The sequence below is a fragment of the Sander vitreus genome, chromosome 2, assembly GCF_031162955.1.
Source record: "Sander vitreus isolate 19-12246 chromosome 2, sanVit1, whole genome shotgun sequence".
NCBI lineage: Eukaryota > Metazoa > Chordata > Actinopteri > Perciformes > Percidae > Sander > Sander vitreus.
The window spans coordinates 37,339,991-37,367,026 of NC_135856.1; the positions used below are offsets into that span (position 1 = coordinate 37,339,991).

The 27,036-nt window shown below is 41.9% G+C and overlaps 2 protein-coding genes across 3 annotated transcripts in view; one reads left to right on the top strand and one right to left on the bottom strand.

Annotated features, from left to right (window-relative positions):
• Nucleotides 1-5,375: 5,375 nt before the first annotated feature.
• tmx2b (thioredoxin-related transmembrane protein 2b) lies at nucleotides 5,376-12,985 on the top strand. Its single transcript, XM_078267503.1, has 8 exons — nucleotides 5,376-5,694; nucleotides 6,903-6,963; nucleotides 7,776-7,889; nucleotides 8,409-8,485; nucleotides 8,599-8,705; nucleotides 8,798-8,863; nucleotides 9,004-9,133; nucleotides 10,142-12,985. The coding sequence occupies exons 1-8, from the start codon at nucleotides 5,506-5,508 to the stop codon at nucleotides 10,319-10,321; spliced, it is 924 nt and encodes a 307-aa protein (XP_078123629.1). The 5' UTR covers nucleotides 5,376-5,505; the 3' UTR covers nucleotides 10,322-12,985.
• Nucleotides 12,986-16,443: 3,458 nt separating this feature from the next.
• Nucleotides 16,444-27,036, bottom strand: part of zdhhc5a (zDHHC palmitoyltransferase 5a) — a 36,349-nt gene continuing 25,756 nt past the window's right edge. For both annotated transcript variants that reach the window (XM_078267514.1, XM_078267522.1), the window contains 2 exons: nucleotides 21,318-22,471; nucleotides 16,444-18,133 (listed from right to left, as the gene is read on the bottom strand). In XM_078267514.1, the coding sequence (XP_078123640.1) occupies nucleotides 17,899-18,133; nucleotides 21,318-22,471 (1,389 nt within the window). In that variant the 3' untranslated portion in view covers nucleotides 16,444-17,898. The remainder of the gene's footprint in view (nucleotides 18,134-21,317; nucleotides 22,472-27,036) is intronic.

Below are 27,036 nucleotides of genomic sequence, written 5' to 3' on the forward strand. Positions count from 1 at the left end.
ACTTAGCAATTTTAGGAATCTTAACCTCCAAACTTCTAACTAACTGCTTTACATAGCCTAACTGTACTTTCTTTTACATCGTAATTATCCTAATTTATTTAACGAATTATTTTTCCAAATCAGAAAGTTTTAGTAGCTTTTTATTGTTCTTATGATGTCACGCTTCTTTTCTGTGTTGTTGTTTTTCTTCTTTTCTTTTTGTTTTTGTTTTTTTCACTTTAATCTGGAGAACAATTTCATGTTTTTCTCACAACATTAGAGCATATTTCAGTCTGAGTTTGAAATAAGATGACAGAGATATAAAATTATAATAAAATAGAATAGGTTAATACGCAATATAATGTAACATAATGTATTTTTAAAAGTCGGGTTTATTGCGTTCATAACAGCGAAAAATACGGTGGCCCTGAAGTGCAAATCACAACAGCAAATAGAAAAACGCAACAGCAAATCATAAAACACAACGCCAAATAGGAAAACACAACTGCAAATAGGAAAACACGACAGAAAATAGGGAAACACGACAGCAAAGAGGAAAACACGACAACAAATATGAAAACACGACAGCAAATATGAAAACACGACAGCAAATATGAAAACACGACAACAAATAGGAAAACATGACAACAAATAGGAAAACACGACGGCAAATATGAAAACACTTCAAGAAATTTTAAAACACAACAGCATTAACTTCTACAGGAAAAGGTAGGGCCTATCTAGCAGAGGACGGACCCTCCTGATTGGACAGACGGACTATCTGTCTTTTAACAGGAAGGAGAGGTGAAAAACACAGAAACGCGCCTACTTTTAACAAAGAGACAGTCCTCTGCTAGATAGGCCCTACCTTTTCCAGTAGACGTTAATGCCATTGTGTTTTATGATTTGTTGAAGTGTTTTCCTATTTGCTGTCGTGTTTTCCTATTTGCTGTCATGTTTTCATATTTGCTGTCGTGTTTTCATATTTGTTGTCGTGTTTTCATATTTGCTGTCGTGTTTTCCTATTTGCTGTCGTGTTTTCATATTTGCCGTTGTGTTTTCTATTTGCTGTCGTGTTTTCCTATTTGCTGTCATGTTTTCATATTTGCTGTCGTGTTTTCATATTTGTTGTCGTGTTTTCATATTTGCTGTCGTGTTTTCCTATTTGCTGTCGTGTTTTCATATTTGCCGTTGTGTTTTATGATTTATTGAAGTGTTTTCCTATTTGTTGTCGTGTTTTCATATTTGCCGTTGTGTTTTCCTATTTGCCGTTGTGTTTTATGATTTGCTGTTGCTTTTTTCTATTTGCTGTTGTGATTTGCACTTCAGGGCCACCGTAGACAAGCCTACATAAGAAGCCTGCAAATAAAGGATGATTGTATAAAAATGATGTAATGCTGTAAAATAAATATAGGCCCTTTTCAGAAATGGAAAGTCATTTAAGTCAAATTGATTATTTTTTTCGTATGATTATCTGGAGGACCTGGGGCGTGTTCAGCCCCGACAAAACCAGGGCTCGAGGTTGCCCAGTTGCCCTTGGCAACCAGATTGAGTCAATTGGCAACCGTTTCGTGGCCTCTCGTTTCCCCCTTTGGCAACCACCTGTTCAATATTTGTAGGTTGTTTTTTTTTAAATATAAAAACAAATCAAAACTTATAAATCTGGAAAATCTGATTTCAAAAGAAGTCAATATTTTATTTGGTTGTCTCCGTAAAGTTTAAACACTACGTTCGTGTGCAACCCAACATTTCAGCTGTTGTGCGACCACTTTCCATATGCGCGTGTTTGCCGTGAAAAGATACAGGCAACGCAATTTTCTGTTCAAGTTAACGCCGCATGTTAAAATCCGGTGCTAATATTGCACCGGTGCCTGGTATCTACCGGACAGAATAGCAACGCAAATTTTGGTGCCTGATTACGGTGCCACCTAGCTTAATGTCAGCGCTGCTCTCTGGTGCTCCGAAACAGACGTTAGAGGCAACAGAAGCATCGCTGCATGTCATGCTAGTAAACACTAACGTTACACTTGGCATTGGGAACGTTAGCCTACTGTTAGCTACTTAATAAAGTATAAATTATTATTATCCAATTTTCTGAAAAAAATAATTGTTAGTTAAAATGATGTCAGTGCTGTCTGATTTAAAGGCTGCGAGGATGACATCGTGGTTTGTTTCATCTCAAAGAGCAATAAATCCCTGTTATATTTCATAATGTTGATCATGCTGTGTAGATACACTTTGTGAACATAATACCTGCATAGTGATGGATGAAAGAAACATCATACATCCTCTCTAAAGCTACATGGTTTGAAGATGTATAGAACTTTTTTATGCCAACCATTTTTATATGAACACAAACATATATATATATATATATATATATATATATATAGACATAGTTGACAGGTATTGGATATTGTTACGGTAATATGTTTTGTACATTGATAAGTATTGTATAGTTTTTATAATATAAGATAGAATGTATACATTACCTTTGTGTCTTGCTAAATATTTGTAACAATGGCATTTCCTGCTGGATTAATAAAGTAAAATCTATCTATCTATCTATCTATTTATATATATCGACCTAAGCTTAAATAAAGATAAAATAAAATCAGTAATGTACAAAGTATTCGCAAATGTTGTTGAAATCAAAATGATTTAGTCTTATCTGTGGGTCTGTGTCATTTCATTACATTATAATACAACTGGAAAAAACGTCTTTATGAGCAAATTTATCAACAAAAACCTTTTTTGGAAATCCACAAATATAGGTGATATAAATCCAAAATGAACCCAATATCCTGAGGAATCACACAGGATTCCTACTACATGCTTGTGTTGCGTTCCAGTAAGGTAGGAAATATGGATAAGAAATGAGAGGAATTCTCACATTCCCATTTGGAGTCATCTACACATAGAAGTTTTCACTTGGTTTACACATTATCATGGAAAACACTCCATTTCAACTTGGGAGTCAGATCATCTGATCAGAAATGGTTAAATACATTCACTACAGTTGAAGTGAATGGTATTTTCTTACTCACACCTCATATTGTAGCTCTTGTCTGTAAAGACACCATCTGTTCCTCCTTATCACTATGCTTAGATTTAAACAGTTTATGGCATAACGTATGTCATACTGAAATCCAAAAAAAAATCCATAAAATGTATATATATATATATACATGCATTTGTGGGATGAGCAGCAGCCCTGAGTATATGGTTTGCGCCCATAAAAATTTGCTTCTTCTCTGCCAATGCCAAACAGCTTATTCTGCCATTGACTCGTTTGGTGTTTGGTGGATTGGATGATTGAAATTTGACAAGACATATTGGCAATTTAACAATTTATTAATTTCACAAACAGGAGCCTCAGTAGCGTGTGGAAGAACCATACACAGCCACAACAGCCTGGCACCTCCTCCTCATGCTGGTCACCAGCCTGGTTACACACTGCTGTGGGATGGCATCCCATTCTTCAACCAGAATTTGTCGCAAGTCAGCCAACGTGGTCGTGTTGGTCACTCTGGCACGAACAGCACGCCCAAGCTGATCCCACAAGTGTTCAATGGGGTCAGAAGATGATATGATACGATACGATACGATACAACTTTATTGTCAGCCAAGGCTGAAATTCTTTGTGCATACCCAGGTCGCTCGTATAAAAAAAAAAGAGGACATACACATACATACGCTTGTATGTATGTGTATGTCCTCTTTTTCTTGTTTTTTACATGAGCTTAATAACACCAACAGCAAATTTTAATCTGATTGAATAACTTTGTTTTATTTTTTACTGATAGTCTAGATAGACTATAATACTGCTTAGCCAAGCAGTACTACAGTAGAGCATGATACTCTGAATTATTGATGTAAAAAACAAAGAAATGAGTTGACTACTAGCTCCAAAAGATCTCAATCTATGAAGAAAATAAACACGCTGTTGTATTTTTTTGCAGATAAATTCTATATGAGAAGTCCATGATAGAGTTTCGTCTATCATGACACCCAAATATTAATAGATCGAGACTTGACTGATTTCTGAATTATGAATCTTCACTGAGGACAGTTGACAACTCGGGGTTACTCCAAAAAATGATTTCCTCTGTCTTCACAGTGTTAATAATGAGAGCATTGTTATCACACCACTTAACTAACCAATCCACATTGCCCTGATACAGTGTAGGGTCATCACATTCTTTCAACAAGGTCAGTAGAGTTGAGTCATCTGAGTACTTTAACAAAAACTGATTTGGCAAAGTAGTGGTGCAGTCAGAGGTATATAAAGTGAACAACACAGGTGAGCTAATACAGCCCTGGGGTACTCCAACATTAGTTGTCTTTGGATGAACGATGCTGTTGTTCTTTCTCAGCGGTGACGTAAAAAGCATTACTCAAGCTTCTGCGCACAAATGTCACCAGACCACACCATTTTGTAAACACACCGTAGTCATACTGAGAAATACAGAGAGTTTTGTGGAGCTGATAGCCTTACTTAGCTTTGTATCAACTTATTTGCCAATGGCTTTAATGTATTTGATGTTCATTGGTATAAAATAGTCGCGCATCACAGCTTTAAAGCTGGTTTCTTTCTGTTCATGGTTTTAAATGACACATTTTACACAGCTGCTTACAAACATACGTATGTATTGCCCAAAAGACATTTCTCCAAATTGAATAAGTTAATAAATTAAAAACATTTTGATAAATCCTTCAAAGAATACTGACTTATTGCTCAATTTTCCTTTATATGAAACTGTATGTCAGTATAACACTATAGAGAGGTGCCATATACAGAGAGGGTTTTCTCTTCTTTAGCGACCATCGTTGATATAAATGGGGTGTACAGAAAATTAGAATGTCAGTATAATGCATTACAGTTCAACAGCACTGCTAACTACCTCCTCTAAAATGATCATATTTGAATCTATCAATTCATTGCAGGACTGTCTGTTACATTAAATCACAGTGAACCAATCATCAGTGACCTGTTCTCTGTCCTGACCAATCAGCGCATGCTATAACACATTCGTCCTGATTGACCTCCACAGTCCTCACCTTTCCGCCCCTTTAAATCAGTATTTTTGCAGAATTTTGCCGACTTCAAACTGCAAAACCAAAACAAGTTACCAAAAAGTAACCACAGTTGTACAGGAAGTTACGTATTTCACCTACATATTAAAAGCGGATTTATGTTAAACTGGGTGAGAAAACGCGCATGTGGGTGTTAATAAAATAACTAAATAATGTATTAAATATAAATCGCAATGTTATATTTACCTAAATTAAACTTTATCATACAATAAAAATTGTTTAAATGTCACACGGTGTATGGCATATAATAATAAATGGTTTTATTTTTAATATCTAAGCCGGAAGTTGTGTTTCCGGCTACTGTTACTGGTAACGTTACGCCAAGACTGCTAGTGTCGAGCCATTCAGCTAACTGCTTCATCACTGGCTGCCTCGGTCTTTTCGGGGTCCATTACCAGTTTTAGTTGTAGTGCGACAGTTAAATAGAAAATGGCTCTGCTAACGCCATTATTCGCTTTCCTGTACCACCTGCCGCAGGTGTACAAGTGGCTGCTGAAGCCTTACTATATAGCCTCTCTCTTCATGTCTATTGCCTTTCTAGCTATCCGCAAGACCCCTGGCATCTGCGACCATCTGGCTACACAGCGAGAGGACGGCAACTCCTGCGACTTCGACTGGGTCCGTAGAAAATGCTAGAGTCACAAATTCCTTTTTTAATAATCGGTGTCGACTAGCTAGCTGGTCAGTGGACACAGTTGTGGATCGTTGGACAGGCTGACAGCAAGGGCTAGCGTTATAGCTAGCTAGCTGGTAGGTGGTAGGTGACATTAACGTTAGCTGTTCTTGGCTATAGGGAGATGATGACAGGCCAAACTAACGTTACGATGGAAATTCATACTGTTTTGCTTATTGGCAAACATAGCTAGCTAACGTTACTTAAGTCACAAAACATAACGGTAATTCATAACTCACTATAATTAATGAAGGTTAAACTACCGGTCGAAAGTTTGGGGTCACTTAGAAATTTCCATTCCACTCCATTACAGACATGGAGAACCAGGGCAGCAGTTTTCAGATTACATTATGTGCTTCCATAATTGCAAAAATGTTTTCTCAGTTAGCCTTTTAAAATGATATCAGATTAGTAAACAGAATGTCAATGTGCCTTTGGAACACTGGATGAATGGTTGCTGATAATGGGAAATGTAGCAAGATATTTGCATTAAAGAAAAGCCACTTCTTTCTACAACAGTCGAGAACCCTTTTGCAAATATGTAAACACATAATGTAATCTGAAAACTGCTGCCCTGGTTAAAAAAACAATGCAACAGCTGGTATTCTGTCTGTAATGGAGTGGAATGGAAATTTATAAGTGACCCCAAAGTAGTGTATACAAAAATACAGGAATAACTAGTTACGTTACTTGTTACTCCATTCGCTATTGGTTTAGCTCATGGATGTATAATAAGAATGGTTAAGATAGCTAAATTATTGACCTTCTCTAACGTCAGTAAGATACAGGACAAGGAGAATCAATCCAGGAGAGTAGAACCAAGTTTTTTCTTATTAAAACATAATTCAAACGTGTATTGAATGTTGCAGAATTTCACAGTGGATCCTTACTAAACTGTTAAAAGTCGGACTAGACCTAGAGTCATGTCTTGGATTCAGACATCCAAGACATGAATCTAGGTTAAATCGGGTCTTTGGTCTCCTCCCAGGCAGAGCGGCAATGGTTATGTTCAGGGTTAAGGTTAGGGTTAGCTGTCTGGAAGGCGCCGTTGGAGGCAAAAAAACACCATCGAGCGTTAAATCGACCAGCAAAATGTCTGAAAACAAGACTGGTTGACAACAAGTCAATGAGCTGACCATGTTTGTGTTCTCAGAGGGAGGTCGAGATCCTCATGTTCCTCAGTGCCATCGTCATGATGAAGAACAGACGAGCAAGTGAGTAATTGTATTCTTTTCTATTTTGTTCTGAATGAATTTTTTCCTGAGCAGCAATATGATATGTCACGTTATAATCTGATGCAGGGATGATGAAGAACCCGTTACAGCAGTGTTTTACCGCTTTAACGTTAGCACGGCCAAGTAACGTTACAGTGACGGGCAACAACCGTGGCAAAATTATGTCCGATTTTTTTAAACAAAAAACCTTGCAACACCGGACGGCTCCTCTCTTGATCATACGTTGTTCTGGTGTATCTCCGGTCTGTCTTCATCCTCTGACTTTCTTCTCTGTTCTTGAATGTGCAGTAGCGACCGGAGCCTCTCCCAGCTTAACAGATTGTTATGCTACCTGGCTAGCTAGCAGCTATGCCGTTCAGCGGTGTAGCTACATTTGTAAATGTAAAATGATTAGTGTTAGAAACTGTTTAAGTCACATTGTTATGTGCTATGGTGTTTTAAGCTTTTAAAGAAAGTTAGTTGTGGGTTATTAATTGTTGTTATAAAGTTACTACCATGAGTGAGAAGGGTACGCAGTTAACAGGGGTCCCAGTGCTGCAACGGAGGGGAAAAAATAAAAAACTGGATCGGGGATCGGAAAAATTAACATCCAGCTATTTTGTCAATATCGGCCGATATCCGATCTTAATATCGGATCGGTGCACCCCTAGGGTAATGTCGAGGTAAGTTCAGGTTTGCAGTGAATGTGTGAAAGCGGCTTTAGAAACAGCACTGCTCATGATTTTAAATGCAAAAAGTGTATGGATTTTGGACAAAAGCATGGGACATGTCTCTGTATCTGTTCATATCAGTAACGGTGGAGCAGCATTTGGGCAACATCATCCTGTTCAGCAAAGTGGCCAATGTCATCCTGTTCTTCAGACTGGACATCAGGATGGGACTGCTCTACCTGACACTCTGCATAGGTCAGTCAAACCTTTACACACACACACACACACACACACACACACACCAGCTGGTTCCTGTCTTATGAATCAAATGTCAATAAGCAGGTTCTGATGTGGCATGTCTGGTGACGTATGTTATTCTTATTGTCAACAAATCCCAGGTGCAGACCCAAACCAGCATTGAATGTATCTACAGACAAGTAGTGTCTTCTTCCTCTGTGCCAAAGAGTTCCACTGTTGTTTAAAACACCTCAATGAGTCACTCTGTTGCACTGGGTGATATGCTCCTTCATCACCATGAACACACATTATAGTTTACCACCAGTTCCCCTGGTGGTCCGTGAGTAGATTTGGTAAACTATTAGCCTGGGAAAAAACCCTGAAACCCCTGATTTACCAGAGTTCACCAGTTTTGTGTGGGTTCACGCTGTTCAGATAAGGTCGTGGCTATGTATGGTGTTTGGGGAGTTGATGTTCTGTCAATTAATTTATCAGTGAATTTACGAATATAACGTCATCTCGTGTTGGTTCTTTCAGTGTTTCTGATGATCTGCAAGCCTCCTCTTTACATGGGACCAGAGTACATCAAATACTTCAGCGACAAAACCATTGATGTGAGTACAAATGGAATTTGTAGTAGCACGTTTGTTCATTACCAAGAGCAAGGATCTGTGCAATTTCTTTTTAATCATAAATCAAAATTGTGTGTGTGTGTGTGTGTGTCCAGGATGAGCTGGACAAAGACAGTCGTGTGACGTGGATTGTTGAATTTTTCGCCAACTGGTCTCCAGAGTGCCAGTCCTTTGCTTCCGTCTATGCTGATCTTTCTCTTAAGTAAGACTTCATCCGCCCACTCAGTAACAGTACAAGTACAGTCAGTGACATTGATGAGTAACTTGGGTTACTTTTTGCTTCTTGTCTTTCAGGTATAACTGTTCTGGTCTCAAGTTTGGCAAAGTGGACATCGGACGTTATGGAGAAGTTTCCAAAAAGTAAGAAGAATTTCTCTTTGTTTTTTTTTTGTTTTATTCTCTTTTGTCTTTAAGAAGTTGGTGTTATAGATTGATGGGCCTGTATGTCGTCAGAGAGGACAGACCAGATGTGAACATTTCATATGGATTTAATCCTGTAGGTACAAGGTGTCTACATCTCCGCTGTCCAAGCAGCTTCCGTCCTTGGTGTTGTTTCAGGGAGGGAAGGAGGTGATGCGGCGCCCCCAGGTGGACAAGAAGGGTAGAGCCGTATCCTGGAGCTTCACTGAGGTCAGACTGCACTTCAGATTTGTGACTGTTAATCAGAAAATACAGGTTGTGTGTAGGGTTGGGTATCCTTTTTTTTTTTTTTATAATCTACCGATACCGGTGCTAAAACGATTTTGCAAATTCTACCGGACGTCACTATTTTCGGCCAGATGTACGTTTCCTTCCGCTTTCTTTGTGTGGTAATTTTAAACTCCGGTGGATTTGTGAGGACTATGGTTAACTGCTCCTCAGATCTCTGCAGGGTAAATCCAGACAGCTAGCTAGACTACCTGTCCAATCTGAGTTTTCTGTTGAACGACTAAAACTACTTTTGAACGTACACATGTTCCACCAAAACAAGTTCCTTCCCGAGGCTATTTTGCAGCGGCACCGTGGCTCTGTTCGGCACGTAGCACCGCCCAAGACAATGGTGATTGGTTTAAAGAAATGCCAATAAACAAGAGCACGTTTTTCTCCCATCTCTGAATGCTGTGTGGACTAGCCAGACCCTCCTCTACAGCGCTGTGGAGGAAGGTCTGGCAGTGCGAGACCACTCTTGACTCCGGCAGTGGCCATAGTGTCTAGTGCAGCTAGACTACTCTGTGTCTTTAGCTGCAAATCGTTGTACATCTCGTTGTTGGAACCCTTTCTAGTGAAATACAGCCACATGTTAGACTGACACGTAACGTCCGTTTCAGAGCACCCAGAGGCTACTTAAATCCGTGGGCATTTAAGTAACACTGAAATGCATGATCATTTCAGTCTAGTAGATACTGTTGGTTCGGTGCCCAACCCTGACGTGTGTAGTCAATAACATGTACAGCACTGTATTTTCAAAAACAATTGACTCAATTTACTCATTCCAACCATGCTGTTGTGCTGTGGACATAGTTAACACCTCAATATCTTGTTTTTCAGAAAGCTGCCCCCAAGAATAGTACTCTGTGCCAAACTCCTAAACAGTGTAGATGTTTCAGCATTTAAACTGTAAACTGGTGTCCATAACAGCCTCTGTCTCTCTCCTCCCAGGAGAACATCATCCGAGAGTTCAACCTGAACGAACTCTACCAGAAATCCAAGAAGCTCAACAAGACCAAAGAAGACAAGGTCAGCGAATCCCAGTTCCCGCCGGTCCCCGAGGAGGATGAGCCCGAGCAGCAAGGCGCCCACGCAGAGGTGGTGGAGTCTGAATCCAAGAAGGACAAATAAGACGGTTCGTATCACTCAGCTTCCAACCCTGGATGAAATGTGTGGGTCCAGGTCAGCTCCTCCTCCTCCTCTTCCTCCTCCTCCTCCTCCTCCTCCTGCTCCGCCTGCTCTCTCATCTCCAAAGTGAATCAGAACAGGGCTGGCGTCGCTGTGGATCATCATGAGATTTTCAAATCACCACAGTACTTCTGCCTCCCTTCAGCACCATTAACCCTAACCCCAGTTAAACCCAGTAATTCAACACAGGTGCATCTACAGTGACTTCAGTCTGTTTTCCCTCTATGAAAGAGCAAAGAGAACAAGTGTGTACTTTAGCAGAGGAGCAAACTGGGACACAGTAAAGGAGCTTTTTTTGGGGGGGGGTTGTAATGCTCAAACCTGGCCCAGTATAATGCTGGAAGGCCTGGAAATGTGCTGTGCAGACCTGCCATGTGCACTGGGTTATAAAGTCTACACCACACATTTCTGATGGTTAAAGCTGTGAAGTCTGAGTGACTGCTGATTTAGGAGTTCCTAATAATTAACCGTAAGGGATCAGTGAATGTGAGGCTACTTTGTTCTAGATTCTTTTTATGCAACTAATTGAATTAGATAAACGTAGATTTTGTTTAAAAATCAGAATAAGTGTATATTTCTGTAAACTAAGTTATAACTCAGTGGTACACAAAAAGTCGTTAAACTGGTGTTTTTGGTTTGTAATGAGAGCTGCAATATGGGAGCACTTGTTTAACATCAACACATCTGCAGGAGTCGGGTGGTACTACTCAAGTTGACTAATAGTTCATATTACAGCTTCCCTATTCTTCCCTCACAGACCAAACTACCCTCCGTCATTCCATTCATTTCATATTAATGTATTTTTATGGATTCCAACTTACTTGTTTGTTTGTTTGTTTGTTTTGTATGCAATGTATGTGCCTCTCAGAGAGCTCAACAGTCATTAATGCCATGGCTAACTTGGGAGGCATTTTCTTGTTTGGAAACCCTTTCAGGTTTTCTACCAAATGGGTTGCACTTTTATTTTTCACTATTTCTATGTTGCCAACAAGGTAACCAGTATTGTTATGTTTTTAGAAGCAAGCAGTGCTCAAGCCTTAGCATCCACTGGCACTCACTGTTTAATAGCTTCTCAACCCCCAGTTGCTTCTGTAACATTGACCGTTTCAATACAATTTATTTGAGAGAAAACGAGCCACGTCCTCAACATAGACAGAAACAGAAAAGACAGCAATTCCTTTAAGTATGGCAAGTAAGAAGTGGGACTGTCTACCGTCTCGGTCAAGACTACAGTATTAGTTCAAATACTACTCCGATAATATTAAACATGCTCACTACAGATTGTTGACAGTATTAATCGGATGTCATGACCTCAGGCTGCATGTTCAACGACAGCCGATCTGCCAAATATTTGGCACGATAGTAAAATTAGTCAGGGGTGACAAATCCCGGGTTAAAATGAGTCTTGATCCTTATTTTCTCAGTTTTAGATATGGATATTGTAAATGATTTGATCTCCCGTTGCTGCGTTCACTAACGGCAACGTCTACTGTAACTTCAGGCCCAGGCGCTTTCCTACAAAGAGTTGACATGAAAAGGGTCTGAGTGACGAGCCATGCTCATGCTGTGGCATTTGGTCAGTCTGACTGAAACATCTGTGCAACTGTTAGATGGATTGCCATATAATGTTGTACAGACATTCATTGTCTTCAGAGGATGAATCCTACCGACTTTTCATCGAGGGCCATCCTCAGGTTTCTGACCAAATACCTGCAGAACTGATGACATTCAGTTCAGCCTCTGCTGTACTTGGTGTTTACTGCTGATCAGCTAATGTTAGCACGCTAACACACTAAACTATGATGGTAACCATGGTAGACATTATACCTGCTAAACATTAGCACGTTAGCATGGTGATGTTAGCATTTAGTACAGCAATACATCGATATATCAGTCAGAAATGATCCAGTCTTCATATCAGGTGATTCCCAAATTGGGTCCCGAGGCTGGGGTTGAGAAGCTGGGTCACCTGAACGCACCACAGCTATATTGGATGTGTGAATGCTGGCAGCGACACAGTTCCATCAGTAGACGGTAGCATGATACTGGTACGTGTGATTGTGCATGTGTGGATCTAGAACTGACTGCTTTTTTCCATTCAGATTCTGAAGTCATGTTATCAGATGATGTCAAACCATACACTCATGCACTGCACATTGTTTGGCTGAATACTGGACACCATTATATTCTACAAACCTGTGATCAGCACGGTGATGAAGTGAGCATGTTAGTCTGGTCCACATGGCACCACATCACATTCATACATCCACTTTTGTTGTGTTTTAGTGGTTTCTTTGGACCAAAAAAACAAGTTTTTGAGGCATTTAATTTTCCTGCTTTCTTGCTAACTTTCCTAATAATGATTTTGAGCTGTTTTTCTCACACATACACTGTAAAAATTTGCTTTTTGACTTCATTCTTAATCATTTTATTACTAAAACTGTTTTGTATTGTACTCTTCTTGTGAAATTGATTTGACCTTTAGTTACGTTGCATTCCAAGGCTTATGTATATTGGCTCCTGTACATGGATGGAGACGTCTGCTGAGAAGACCTCAGAAGTCGGGCCTGTTTTGTTATTCATGCAATAAAACAATGTGCACGTGAAGCATTTCAATGCAGCCTTCATTCTTCAGATAAATGACTCTTCATCGTTCCTCTGAAACCTTTAGTGTGTTATTTCCACATTACACTGAATTACCAAAGAAACTCTGGTACAATGTAATGCAAGATAGAAGGTCAGTTAGACTAGTTAAAACACTTCCAAATATTATATAATGCAATCCAATGAAATGGCAGCAATAACTGGCCTCTGCTCTAAGAGTGTAGTTACCATAGACTGTATAACATTAACGGACAGATCATGTGTGACGTCCCCCTTTGGTCTGTGGAGATCTGCTATGAGTCGTCCAGTTTGCCGTTACGGGCGCAGCCATCCTGGTTGTGGATGTGACGATTTAAGACGAGAGGGAGGAGCTGCTCACACTCTACGTTACGTTACACACTTTCACTGGCAATCCCATCATAGCCACGCCCTAAAACAGCCCCTGCTTTATCGCCGATTTTAAAATCAACGAGACCATAATTCAAAACATGAACATCGTTCTTTGTTGCAGAAGACTTCAAACTAGCGATTGAGACCATAAACTCATTATGACAATGTTTACTGAGGTAAAATCAAGTGAGAAGTGGGTCCCTTTCTCATAGACTTCTACAGAAACCTGTCTCCCCCTGCTGGAATTCAGATAGAAAGCAGCTTTAAGGCACTTTGCCGAACTGGACGCGTTGTCCATTAATATTATAGTCTATGGTGGTTACAGTGCATTCAGAAAGTATTTAGACACTGTGTTATGCACAGCCTTGTGCTAAAATCGTTACATTTCAATTCCTCTCAATACCCCATAATGACAGAAAAACTGCAATATCACATTGACACACAAGTATTTAGACCCTTTGCTATGGCACTTGGAATTTAACTCTGACGTCTCCCAAATCCCTTCGCTATGAGAAACCAACAGCCTAGCGAGCTAGCAAGCTACACACTGAAAATGGCAACTTTTGAAGATTTTGGATGTGCAACAAGGCAGGCTTGTTTGGTTCTTTCGGGGAATAGAATAATGATTGTAAAGATTTACAAAGAATATGTTTACGGCATTTCCTCTCTAACTGGGACATTTTGGGAGCGATTGGTGGGATTGCTGTAGACGACGTACACACGGAGATACACTAATCTAATATTTGAAGTGGCTTTTTCTTTTGCAGGGTGCAAATGTTCCGCTAAAACAAGTTCCTTTCGGAGACGATTGTGATTGGTTAAAGAAATGCAAACAACCTAGAGCATTTTTTTCCTCCTCCTATCCCAGAATGTATCTGTGGTGTAGCCAGAACCTTACTCCACAGCGCTGTTAAGATAGGTCAGGCAATGTGAGACTAGTAGAGTCCTAACCCCAACCCCAGTTGAACTGCAGTCTGCTAATGATTCTCAGTGGGTTCATCACGAGTGACCTCTCTCAGATGATATTAATTTGATCCATGTATTGATTATGAGATTGATTAATGCAGCTTCAAAGAGTTTGGAATGTTCCTTTTACTTTGGTGGCGTCCAGCAGTCGTATCAAAGAATGCACTGTGGAAGACAGCAAGGCATGAATCTGAGCCAAAGACAGCAAAGTGAATGGGCTGAACCTGCACCCATTCTCACTGGGAGTGTTGTACAAACTAAAATTAAGTGTTTTGGCTGGTGCCACAAGTTTCAGAGGCCAACATCTGTGCACATACAACTGAAACTGTTTAGCTGCATTCCACCAGGGCTAATTTATTGTGTGATCTGGGTGAAGAAAGGCCCTTTAACAGCACTAAAAAGAGGGTGCCAAATCACTTTCATCTGATAGTGTACCTACAGAGATACAAGTCTGCCGAGTCAAATGTCTTTAAATCCCTTTAAAGTGAAAAGAGCGACTATATTCCACCTCTTTGTTTGAAGTTTATTATCAACCCTCCAGCCCCGCACCATATCCATCCACACACACGGCTGTACAGTACACATATTTGTCATGTCATGTTTCCCAGCCCTGTCCTTATCAAACACACAGGCAGAGCAGTCTTTACCTCCACCATCCATTCTGCTAGAACAAGCAAGTGTCCCCAAATCACAGCACTTCTCCCTTTTTGTGATGTCATAGATCAGACACAGGATACTCTTTGTTTAACTCTCTGATGGTACTTCAAGTGTGCTTTGAAGTACCAAATACTTTCAAATGTATTTTTACCATAAGTGGTTGGATGTGGTCCGGTGTTTGTGGTCCCATTTTTGTCCCAGACTGGATTAAGACAACATGGCCATGATGAAAACCTATAGGTGACACTCCAGGCAAAACAGATTCTAAAAGCCATACTTAGGACTACATGTCACTCACCAACAACTGTTAGACTGTTGTCCTTCCATCTGTTGCACCAGTTAGCTAGTTCCAGGGCCAGATACTGTATTTCAGTTGAAATGGTTCAGAGAACTAACTAAATGTAGACGTGATGGCTCTAAAAGGGGTGATGAAGTAAGGTGTAATTAGGTTTAGTGTACACTGGAGACTTCCTGTACACCTGAATCCAAGTTTAAAGGTGCTGTAGGAAGGATTGGGAAGATCCAGGACTTAGCCAAAACATTTGAACATCGACAACTTCTCAGTCCCTCCCCCCCTTTCTGCTAAAGCCCAAAATGTTATCTAAGCCCCTCCCCCCACAAGGGAGAATGAATGCATGTGCATGAGCAGTGATTGACACGCAGTTAGACCCCCCCCCCTGGCCCTGATTGGTGCATCTGAACAGGGAGCTGTGGATTTTTGTAAATCTCTCTCCAGGCTGTAGGTGGAGCCAGAGGAGCTGGATTTATTTTTTAATGACCTGCTTCATGTAGATCTACTGGAACATGGGGTCAGTTTCAGCAGATATGACAGAAAGGGAGTTTTATAAGTCTTACCTACTGCACCTTTAACTGGTGCAACAAAGTGCTGGAGCTGTTGGTGGCAGAAGGTGTTTGGGATGTGAAGTCTTTAACAAACAATACACCGGTAATGTTTAGCAGGGAGAAGGAAGACTCGTGCAGTGCTTTACATCATCACAACTTCTCTTTTAAACAATATAACCTTTTCTCAGACTGGGAGCCTCATTTATGTTTTAACTTCATCTTAAAATCATTTCCCATAAAGCTAAATTAAAACTCATTTGGAGACCAGAAGGACTGTCCAGTTTGAGTAGTAAGAGATTGGGGCCACTTGCTTCATTATTGAATCCATTTTTTTTTTATTTATTCTTTAACTGAAGCCATAATACAGAGGTCATTTCCATGTGTTTTATAGTTTTTATAGAGAACTACTAACTGAAATCCTTACTGACCATCTTATAAATAAGGCGTCTGGTCTGAGCTTCTGAACCAAAAACCAATCAGCTGGCTGCTTTCATCTTTTTAATATGACTAAAACTCAACCCCTCTTTTGAGACAATATTAAAAACTCTTGGTTTATCAATAGCTATATTTCCATATAAATTCATATAAAACAATTTCAAATTAAATAGGTGACATAAAAAAACACTTTAATTTTCAAGGCAATTGCTCGAGGAATGACGGCCTTGTCTTAAGGAGCCCGTTGAAAACAAAAAGGCCAAAACATGATTTCCTTGTTCACTTTAGTTCCTCACTTGTTTGTTCGAACGGACCACTTTGGTCCACAGCCAAACAAGATGGCCTATAGTGGCTAGTAGTAATAGTAGTGCATGCTGCAGTCTGGTATGAACGCCACTTAAAAAAAGAAAAGAAAAAAGAAACCCACATTTAAAATCACATCACCCTGTACAAACATGGAACCATATTCACATCTAGAAATAAATCAAATGAATCAGAGAAACAGGGAATCAGGATTTTGTCTTTGTCACATTTTTCATCCCTCCGTCAAAAGGAAAGCCAACTCACGCAGCGCCACTGAGAGAAAAGGAACGTTCGTCTGTGACGCCGTAGATTGTCACAAGTCCATAACAGATCTCACTGGCTAGATTGTTGACCTCCTGCCGGGTCCTGTTGTGCATTTCCGTGACTGAGTGGAAGGCTGCGAGCGAGACAGCCGGCCTCGAGGAGAGTCAGCGGTGGACTGGGTCTGGGGCTGCATCACGGACTCCACGCATGCACACACACCACCACTTGTGTTCACGGTCCAATGAAATCACTCCGTTTGGTGGATGCGGTTATTTAAAGAGGGGCGTATCCGACAACTGTAATGCATTGTCTGAAGAACTAGCTATGGCTTCACCTGATAGCACACATTTAGTTTACACTAAACTGGGAAGCCCTTCACTTTGGATGGATTCTACTTTGATTTTGACCGGGTTCCAAAGACTGTGCATGAATGCATGTTATTACCATCACCATCATCATCATCATGGGGTTTTGTGTTTAATGATGTTCGAAATGTTAGTGGATAAATGTTAAAATATGAAACAGCACTACTTTTGACCTTAATGCAGCTTCAGTCCAAAAGTGCTGATTGGAAACTTGGTAAACTTACAGTCATCAAACCTCAGAGCTCCAGAGCTCGTTGGCGGCCGCAGCCCTGGCAGTGGAATGCCCTGCGCTGCTATACTTGTATAATAGAACACCCAGACCTGACCATGCTAGTGCCTCGTGCTACCTGCTGACGATACACTCACAAAAAAAATAAGGTGCCAAAACATAATTCCGGTTTGGTCCAGTGAGATCCCCCAAAAATAGTCTTTCACAGCCCAGTCCTGGCTTACATCAGTCCAGGTCTTACTCTCATTTTACCAGCAGAGTTATTGAGGTGGATGCCCGGAGGCAGGGCAGGGCAGCACAGTTTAGCTCCACCGTCAATCAGCCAGAGAGGAGTTCAACCCACCCTCAGGTGTCCCGGTCGCTTATCAAAAACCCAAAGTCTGTCCGTCAAAAGGCAGGAGGAGGAGGCAGCAGCATCTCCTTTTTTTGTCTCACTGGTCCTCGAGCAGAAGGCTGGCCGGCGCTCAGACAGAAATCTCGTAGGTGGTTCCCCCGACGCCCGTCACCTTCTTCACCCCGCCACCCGTGGGCTTGTGGGGGGGACTCTGCATCAACGCTGCACTGGGAAAAGCAGCTCCAGGCCGGGCAGACACGCTGACTGGGTGAGAGGGGGAGGAAGGGGCGGAGCAGGAGGAGGAGGAGGAGAAGAGCTGGCCGCCGTTGGTCCGACTCAGAGGTTTCATCTGGATCAGCTCATCCCTGATTTTAGAAAAAAAAAACAAAAAAAAAAACAAGATGATCAGTGTGACGGTTTAGGACAGGAAGTCCAGAGAGATCTATGACACTAACAATTAGAACTAAACCCCTTCATTTCCAAACAGCTGGCAACACATGAGACATTATCACAGGTCTGAAATCGCCTTAAGTGTAGTTTAGTTCATCTGGTCTCTGGGCCGAGGGAAACAACTAGCTCTGGTCTGCTCTGTGTGAGGAGTAAACAGATAGTCACACACACACACACACACACACACACACACACTTAAATGCTTATATCAATATTCTCTGTTTTCACAAAGAGCTGACACAGAAATAAACTGGTTATGAACATTAGATTGCATGACATGAATAATGACAATTTAAAAGTTTTTTAAAAAGGAACACACCGACTTATTGGGACTTTGTCTTATTCCCCGTATCCCCCAGAGTTAGATAAGTCCAGACATACCCTTCTCATCTCCGTGTGTGTCCTAACTCTGTCTGACACACCCACCACTAGCCTAGCTTAGCACAGATCCTGGAGGTAACCGGCTCCATCTAGCCTAGCTTAGCACAGATCCTGGAGGTAACCGGTTCCATCTAGCCTAGCTTAGCACAGATCCTGGAGGTAACCGGCTCCATCTAGCCTAGCTTAGCACAGATCCTGGAGGTAACCGGCTCCATCTAGCCTACTGCTCCCAATAAGTGACAAAATAACGGTTTCCTATTTACATGTTGTGATTTGTAGAGTCACAGCGTGTACAAATAACAAGGTTATCTAACTCTGGGGGATACGGTGAATAAGACAAAGTCCCAATGAGTTGGCGTGTTCCTTTAAGACCACATAGAATGCAATGTAATACCATCCAAAGGATGACAGTATAAGGTTTTATGTTTTATTATAGTTATTAATGAATCATAATATTTCACTTTTTCCCAAGAGAATATAACTATGATTCCTGATGACAAAATGAATGAATCAGCAGTGTGCATTACTGTGGGATGTGTACTGTATATCCCACACTGCTCCCGACTGATTGATCAGGGTGTCAGCAGATGGATTCACAAGTTCAGCTTCTGAATGCATGCTGAAACTGCAAATCTACCATCTACCGTGCTGATCTACTTTCAACAGTTCTGTTGAAGCTTTCACACTTGGCCAAAAAAAATCTAACTAAATGGGCAAATGCACCAGGGTTCCTTTTTTTTTTAAGATTATTTTTTGGGCATTTTTAGGCCTTTATTGACAGGACAGCTGAAGAAATGAAAGGGGAGAGAGAGAGAGAGGGGGGGGGGAGGATGACATGCAGCAAAGGGCCGCAGGTCGGAGTCGAACCTGGGCGTCGAGGTGTATATATGGGCGCCCGCTCTACCATCTGAGCTATCCGGGCGCCCACCAGGGTTCGTTTTAACCGAACCAAACAAGATACGTCTGAAAGCATCTTTTGTTTCGGCCTAAAAATACTTTGCTGGTCTACAGCCCAAACCTCAGTCTGGTCGGTATGTACTGTACAATCTTACTTCAAGGGCCACACTTGCTATTACTGCAGATGGTGCTCATGTAATGATAAAGACTGTTGGTGAAAACACTTGTGTCTTAGCATGAAAGTTGGAACATTCATATTAGACACAGGTCATTGTTATAACAGTTGATTAGGAATTTTGGCTATGCTGGAGAAATGATCAGACACACGTTTTCCTTTAATAGTTGGCGATACATGCAACACTCAAACTCTACACATTTTATTTAGTCATCAATGTCACAATGAAGAAACACAGTGAGAACCACGGCAGTGACAGTAAACCCATGCAGTCGTGCGAGTAGAGTGAGCAGGATGGAAAAGCAGCGAAACACACGCCAACAAGTCAGAAGATGGAACGGTCTAATTGTCGTCATGCAAAAGTTTGACTGTGCCTCGATGAACTACAACGCAAAGAACTAACCCGGTACGTGTCGGATCTGCTACTGTTGGTCAGTACTGAGAGGAAGCACCCGACGGTCCATGCATTTGTGCTCAATCATAACAAAGAACATTGTCACAGTGGAAAAATTTCCCTATTATTTATATGTTACATATGTTTAAGAAGATGGTAAAAATGTGGATGTTGTCATTTCACATCTTTTCACTTTGCAGTTTAACTATTAGTACTACTGCTGCTACTGCTACTTTTGCACACCCTGAATTATGTTTTTGTACAGCTTAAGGAGACCTATTATGCTTTCCTGTATTTTCTGTCATATCTATATTGTTACAACGTTGGATGTTTACATTAAGCTTGTCTGAACGCTCCGGTTTCAACAGTTTTTTCTACTCTTGGCTTAGTATGACGTCATACCGAGCCGGTTTTCTACATATTGTCATCTTCTCCAAGCAGGCACGCTGCAGTGTTTATGTAACATACCCTACCACGTGTAGCTAGCTACATGCTAAGTCGGGGGAAAGCTGTAATCTCAGCTGCTGATGTTGTTTGGATCACATTCCTGCTAGAACACACAGACAGCGACAGCCGAGCACAGATGTGGAGACTCCAGATATACGGAAACGCTGACCAATCAGAACAGACTGGGCTTTTTCAGGAGGGGGCGCTCCAACGGAGCGTCTCAGACATAGAGGTGCAGTAGCCATGGGCAGTATGAGAAAAATTGTTTTCTGAACATTAAAGCATGTAAACATGTTCTAGTACAACCCCAAAATACAAATATGAACCTGAAAATGCTATATAATAGGTCTCCTTTAATTCATAAATTGTTACTTATATTCTAACACTAAAACTGCCTGCTGAGTATGATTTATCATACTCAGCAGGTCCCCCACTGCATCATGTTGAACAGTGTACCTTTTCGATGGGCCCACTGCTGATAGTGTGCTATATGCAGTGGGTATGGATGAAGATGTGTCTACTAAAGGCTAATAATAAATAGAATAATGCAGAGGACAAGAACAAGCAGGCAGACCACAACAGCATTACATGTAACAGTGAGAAAGCTCACAGACAAATGAAAGACGAGCAGAGGGAAAAGAAGGAAGAACTCACAGGAAATCTGGCAGCAGGAGGAGGAGGGAAGGGAATAGGAGGAGCAGGAGGAGCAGTCAATCAGGTAGTAAGGTTTTCAGGCGGGCAGGTGGCTTTTTTCAGGGTTAACAGCAAACCAATCGTCCTGACAAAAGGTGTAATTCATACTCACTTCGGCGCTTGTATTCCTCCTCCTCCTCCTCCTCCTCCTCCACTTCCTCCTCCTCCTACCCCTGCCGCGTTCGCTCCGGCTGAAGCAGAAGCCTTTCGGACCAGCCGGTACTGCATTTCGGCGGCGGCGGCACTCGAGTAAGAGAGCGACTTGCCCAGAGGCGGGGGGTGCGGGGAGCGGGGAGGGTGGGTCGTGGAGGTAGAGGAGGATCCCAGAGGGGTGTCGGTGGAGCGGGTGCGGTAGGGATAAGCGTGGTGGGGTGGTGCATGAGGGGCAGCGAAGCGGGGGGGGCGCGAGGTGGAGGAGGAGGAGGAGGAGGAGTGGTGGTGGTGATGATGGCCGTGGTGGTGGTGATGATGGGCGTGGTGGTGGTGATGGTGTGGGGGAGGCGGGGCGGAGGAGGACGGGGGAGCCGAGGCCTGATTGGCAGGCGGAGGGTGAGCGCCGGGGTGGGGCTCGCCCAGCAGGCACTCCCTCTCCGGAGGAGGCGGTGGGGAGGAAGACGTAGAGGAGGAGGATCGATGGAGGAAGGAGTGGTGGTGGTGGTGGTGGGAGGAGGAGCGGGGGTAGTGGTGGGGCGACTGGGAGGACTGGGAGTGCATCTCGGCGTCTCTCGGTTGGGATGACAGGAAAGGGGAGCTGTAGCCGCCTGCTGCTGGCGTGCAGGGTCTCCCAGAGGAGACCTCAGGGGCTGCTGGACCCGCTGCCACCACTTTGTCGAAATCGTCACCACCTGCCAGTAAACTGTCATACGATAGGCTCCCGTTGCGGGACGGGTGGTGGTGCGGGGGTGTCTGATTGGCTAAGCTCTTGAAGCTGGCCGAGGTGGTGGTCGCTTCGGAAACGTGGACGCCGCCAGCTGAGGTGTGCGTGGAGCTGGAAGATCGGGACGCCACTCCTGATAGGACCGTATGGTTGGAGAAGGAGGGGTACGAGCGCCCGCCGAGGGAGTAGCCATGGATGCCCCCTCCCCCCAACTCTCTTCTGGCCTCCATTCTCTCCCCACCTCCTCCCCCTCCCACTCTGTCAGATGAAGTGTCCCTCCGGTCCAGGCTGGGCTGGGAGCGGAAACCAGGCTGCTGGCTGGCCTGAAGGAGGGAGGAGGTGGAGGAGGAGGAGTCCCTGGCACTGCCAACACTCTCCCCTCGACTTAACTGGAGGAGGCAGGAGGAGAGAGGAGGGAAGGTGAAATAGAGAGGGGCAGCAGGAGGGAAAAGAAACAACAAGAAGCTGAGCAAATGAGAGCAGGGAGCTACACGGGAGTTTAACCAGAAGTTCCTGCTACACTCAAACTCCCTCTAGTGTTGACATCCTGACACAACACCTCCACTTCTGCTACTGCTACTGCCCACATTTCTTTCCAGACAGAAACTTGTCTCTTTACAGGTCAATACTGATATAGTTGATCTAAAAATACAGGCCTTTTCTTTTTATTCTTTTTACTTTGAGAGAATATCACCACACAATACTAAGATGAAGGAAAGCCATTGACAAATGAAAGCTCTGCACACTTAGGTCCAATGCAAGTACCTAACACTAGGGCCAAACTTTCTGTCACTGGACCTTCATCTGAGCAATCAGGAGATTACTTTCTGTAGCCATTTATTGTGTGTTTTTGTCACACGTTTCATCTGCGGAGCTTTTTATGTTGGGTGCGCTCCAAAGCCTGACTGGCACAGTGTGAGTTTGTGCCAGTTGGGCGTGGTTTCCACTCCATTTCAATTCAGCACGCATGTTAACTTGAAGCAATGGCTCTGTGTGGCACTTACCAAATACCACAAATACCAGCAGCATTGTAAACAATACCGATAAACACATATTTCTCATGGCGTGTAGTGGCTGAATTCAAATACAGTAAAAGTAGTGAATTCAAGTACATGCCGCCTGCCTCGGCCTTGCCACTATGTATGAAACGTCACGCTGACAACATGGGAGCACAGCTGCTGTAGAGTGTTCTCTATTTGTTGTCACTGTAAATAAATCGTTCATTTTAAAGATTCCCTTTGGTCAAACATTTGCCTTGATGAAGGTCAAGTGACCGAAAGCTTCTCTTCATAAATAACAAAATCACATTTCGTCTTCTCCATGTTAGATCATCAATATATTCAGTTTGTCATATCACGTTTCAGTACAATGGTGTGAGGGTTTAAAAGTCACTAAAAATGCAACAGAACGACACTGTAAATGGCAGTAGTGTATGAATTGAAAAAGACAATGTATGTATGCATCGTCAATCATATTAGCACTAACCATCTGTACAACAAATACATGATATTAAAAAGTGTTTCTCTCCCTTGACTACTTGTAGGGGAGTATCGAGGTCACACAAATCATTACACTTAAGACATACAGTAATATTTCTTAAAGTGCTCATATTATGCTCATTTTCAGGTTCATAATTATATTTAGAGGTTATATCAGAATAGGTTTACATGGTTTCATTTTCTAAAAACACCATATTTTTGTTGTACTGCACATTGCTGCAGCTCCTCTTTTCACACTGTGTGTTGAGCTCTCTGTTTTAGCTACAGAGTGAGACATCTCACTTCTGTTCCATCTTTGTTGGGAGTCGCACATGCTTAGTAGCTAGGTAAGGACTACTAGCCAGTCAGAAGCAGAGTATGAGGGCGTGCCCTGACAGTACCTAGGTAAGGACTACTAGCCAGTCAGAAGCAGAGTATGAGGGCGTGCCATGCTAGCAGCTAGGCGAGCATTATAACGTGTTCCAAAGTGACCACGTTTGTCTCTGAAGTAAAGGCTGGACTACAATAGAGCTGTTTGGAGCAGTTTGTGAACAGTGTTTTCTGTTGGAGATGGTAAGACCCTTTGGGGTGGACTTTGGGCTTTTTAACTTTGTAAACCTATAACATGCACAAAAGATATATAACCCAATAAAGGAAAAGGAAAACGCCAAAAAGCAGAATATGAGCACTTTAATGAATTGAATTTACCGGAAATAGTGAACAGAATTAATTTTGTTGTTACTTCTATAGGCAGTAATGTACTGGGATTAAAACTTCATATACAATATCTCCTTAAAGCTCCAAAAGCACACAAAACAGGAAAAGAGGGAAAGTCTTCATACGAAACTGACTCGGGTGACGAGAGCATGAAACATCAAAATGACTTTTTATCGGAGCTAAAGTGGAACTATTTCTTTTGACAAACTGAAGAGAATCTACAGGAGACATATTTCTAATCAGGGAGAAATGAATGAATCAAAACAATATTTTTACAGAGTGGTGGACTGACAGTAGGGAGGATGTGGACATGGGTACAAATACTGAGTGGAACTGGAGATGTATTCAGGTACAATCCTTTGATTTAAACACAAACCTGACTTTCTCTTCATCAGCCTTATACTCCTCTTTTACTCACTCTGTACAAACAGTAATGCCAAGACAGATGAATTTAGTCATTAACCATTTTACATGTATTTAAACAGTATTTTACCCATGTCCAGAGCAAACAGAGTATAGGTAAGGAGAAAAAATGCTTTCAGAACAATCACTTACGGATACTGATCAACAGAAAGCCACTGAGAAACCAAACCCAGATGATCGACAGGAAATCAAAAGGAAAAACACAGACATAAATGGAGATGCATTAGATTGAAATCAAAAGAGATAAAAGAAGCAGAGGAAGGACACATGGAGAAAAAAAAAAAAACATACATACATACATACATACACACCATGCACTTTTTAAATATTAAGTAAAGTAAAGCTGATTTTAGCTTATCAGTTCATCCTTGAGTCCCAGTGGACAAAGACATTTCTTTTCAGGGGTGATATCGCGTTCACAAGAAAGGGACGGACAACCTACCAACAACCTACCGACAACCTACGGAGGGATACCTCATCTACAGCTCTACAGATAGGCCTACTAATTCAAACTGCAACCTCAACATGGCCCCCAAATCTGGTTTTCTTAATATCATATCACTGTCTACCGAAGCCGTACTCATAAAAGATGACATTGTTCAGCATGGCAGCATATGATTGGTTTATGTGAAAATGTTAAAATTAAATTAAGCTTTCCTACCTAATGTTGCTCTGGCTTCTAAACAAGGTGGTGGAGTTGCTTAAAAGTACCGAGTAGGTCTAGACTACACTCTAATTTACAGAGACCCAACAATTCCCCACAAGAGCAAGTATTTAGTGCGACAGTAGCAAGAAATAAATTCCTTTAAACAGGCAAAAAAAAAACATACTCAGGTTTCTCAAGATTCACAATCTTGAGAAGAATTTACGCATTCTGATTTTAATTATTGATATTAATATTAACCTAAATAAGGCCATTAATCCTCTATGTAAAGCCTTGTTGGCACTGTTTGATACTTTTGGTTTCACTCAGTTTGTACATGAACCCACTCACTCCAGTGGTAACACCCTTGACTGGATTCCATCACATGGAATAGTTGTGCCGTGACTGTCTCTCCTGTCATATCTGTGATGTCACTAGCCTGTCCTTGAAAAGTTGGCGCTGATGTATTTCCCACTCGCCACGTTGGTCCGTCAACTCTAACTGTGGTTCTGACCTTTACAAATTGTAAGGTGACTTGAACACAGCTCTTTCTAGTCTTCTGGATTGAACTGCAGCTCTTACTACCAAAACTAGACAGTCAAAGAGGTCTACGTGGTTTAATGATAATACACATGCTCTTAAGTGAGCCTGCAGGAGATTGGAACGCAACTGGGTAAATCAAAAGTGGAAGTTGTGCCCGCTGCCAAAGCAGCATATTTCTTTTGCTTAATCAGTAACTACTGTATTACTAAGAAACAAGTTCTTCTTCTTATTCAGATTCCACCTCAGTGCTTCTACTCCTGGATCTCAGTGCAGCTTTTGACACCATAGATCACGGTTTCCTGCTAGATGGACAAAATCAATTTGGCATCTCTGGGCTTGCTTTCACATGGTTACAATATTACCTATATGAAAGAACACAGTGTGTTTTCTTTAATAATACTACATCAATATATTTCTGATGTGAAACATGGAGTACCTCATGGCTCTGTTGTCAGCCCTCTGCTTTTCTCCCAGTACATCCCACCTCTTGGCCAAAATATACGCAGTTATGAAATCATTTCCACTCAGGGTTTCCCCCAGTGTTTTGTAAACCTGGTGGCCTACCGGGACTAAGTTGCACACCACCAGGCCTAAGATTTTTTTTAAACTACAGGTACAGTAAGATGGCTATGAAGGATAAAACTGAGATGCTTGTCATTGTCCCTCTTCGAAATAGTAACAGTAAAGTAACAGTAACTCTAGATCATAGGTTCTCAAAGTTTTTAGCCCGCAGCCCTAAAATACCGACGCCAGAGACCCCCACTATCCCCAGAGGTGGTTCAAGCACAAGCGTTGGCGTGCACACGCACTAATAATACAGCACTTTGATAGCCTAACACTGAAGATTAGCCTAATAACCATAAACTTTTTTTACAGAGCACAATAAACTTGGTGAACAAGGTGCCTGAGTAGGCGTGAAACCTATTGATGTGAGAAGGCTAGAAATAATGGACACATGAACACATTGTTTACATTGTGGGGCTGTAAATTGACCTTCAACTGCCTCCTAATTTCACCTCAGGGATTGTGTTAGGACAAACATAAATTGGTCATTGATCATCTCGCTACCCCCACTTTGAGGGTTAACCCTAACCCCTGCTCTAGACAAAAACTTTCCGTTTTCTGTTTCTTGTAAAGTGACTTAAAGCAA

Bases quoted from the DNA above. Each gene is read 5' to 3' on its own strand.
- tmx2b (XM_078267503.1), top strand. From the start codon at position 5,506: ATGGCTCTGCTAACGCCATTATTCGCTTTCCTGTACCACCTGCCGCAG. The intron at 5,695-6,902 runs GTCCGTAGAAAA...TTGTGTTCTCAG, and splicing joins ACTCCTGCGACTTCGACTGG to AGGGAGGTCGAGATCCTCAT. The intron at 6,964-7,775 runs GTGAGTAATTGT...TGTTCATATCAG, and splicing joins GATGAAGAACAGACGAGCAA to TAACGGTGGAGCAGCATTTG.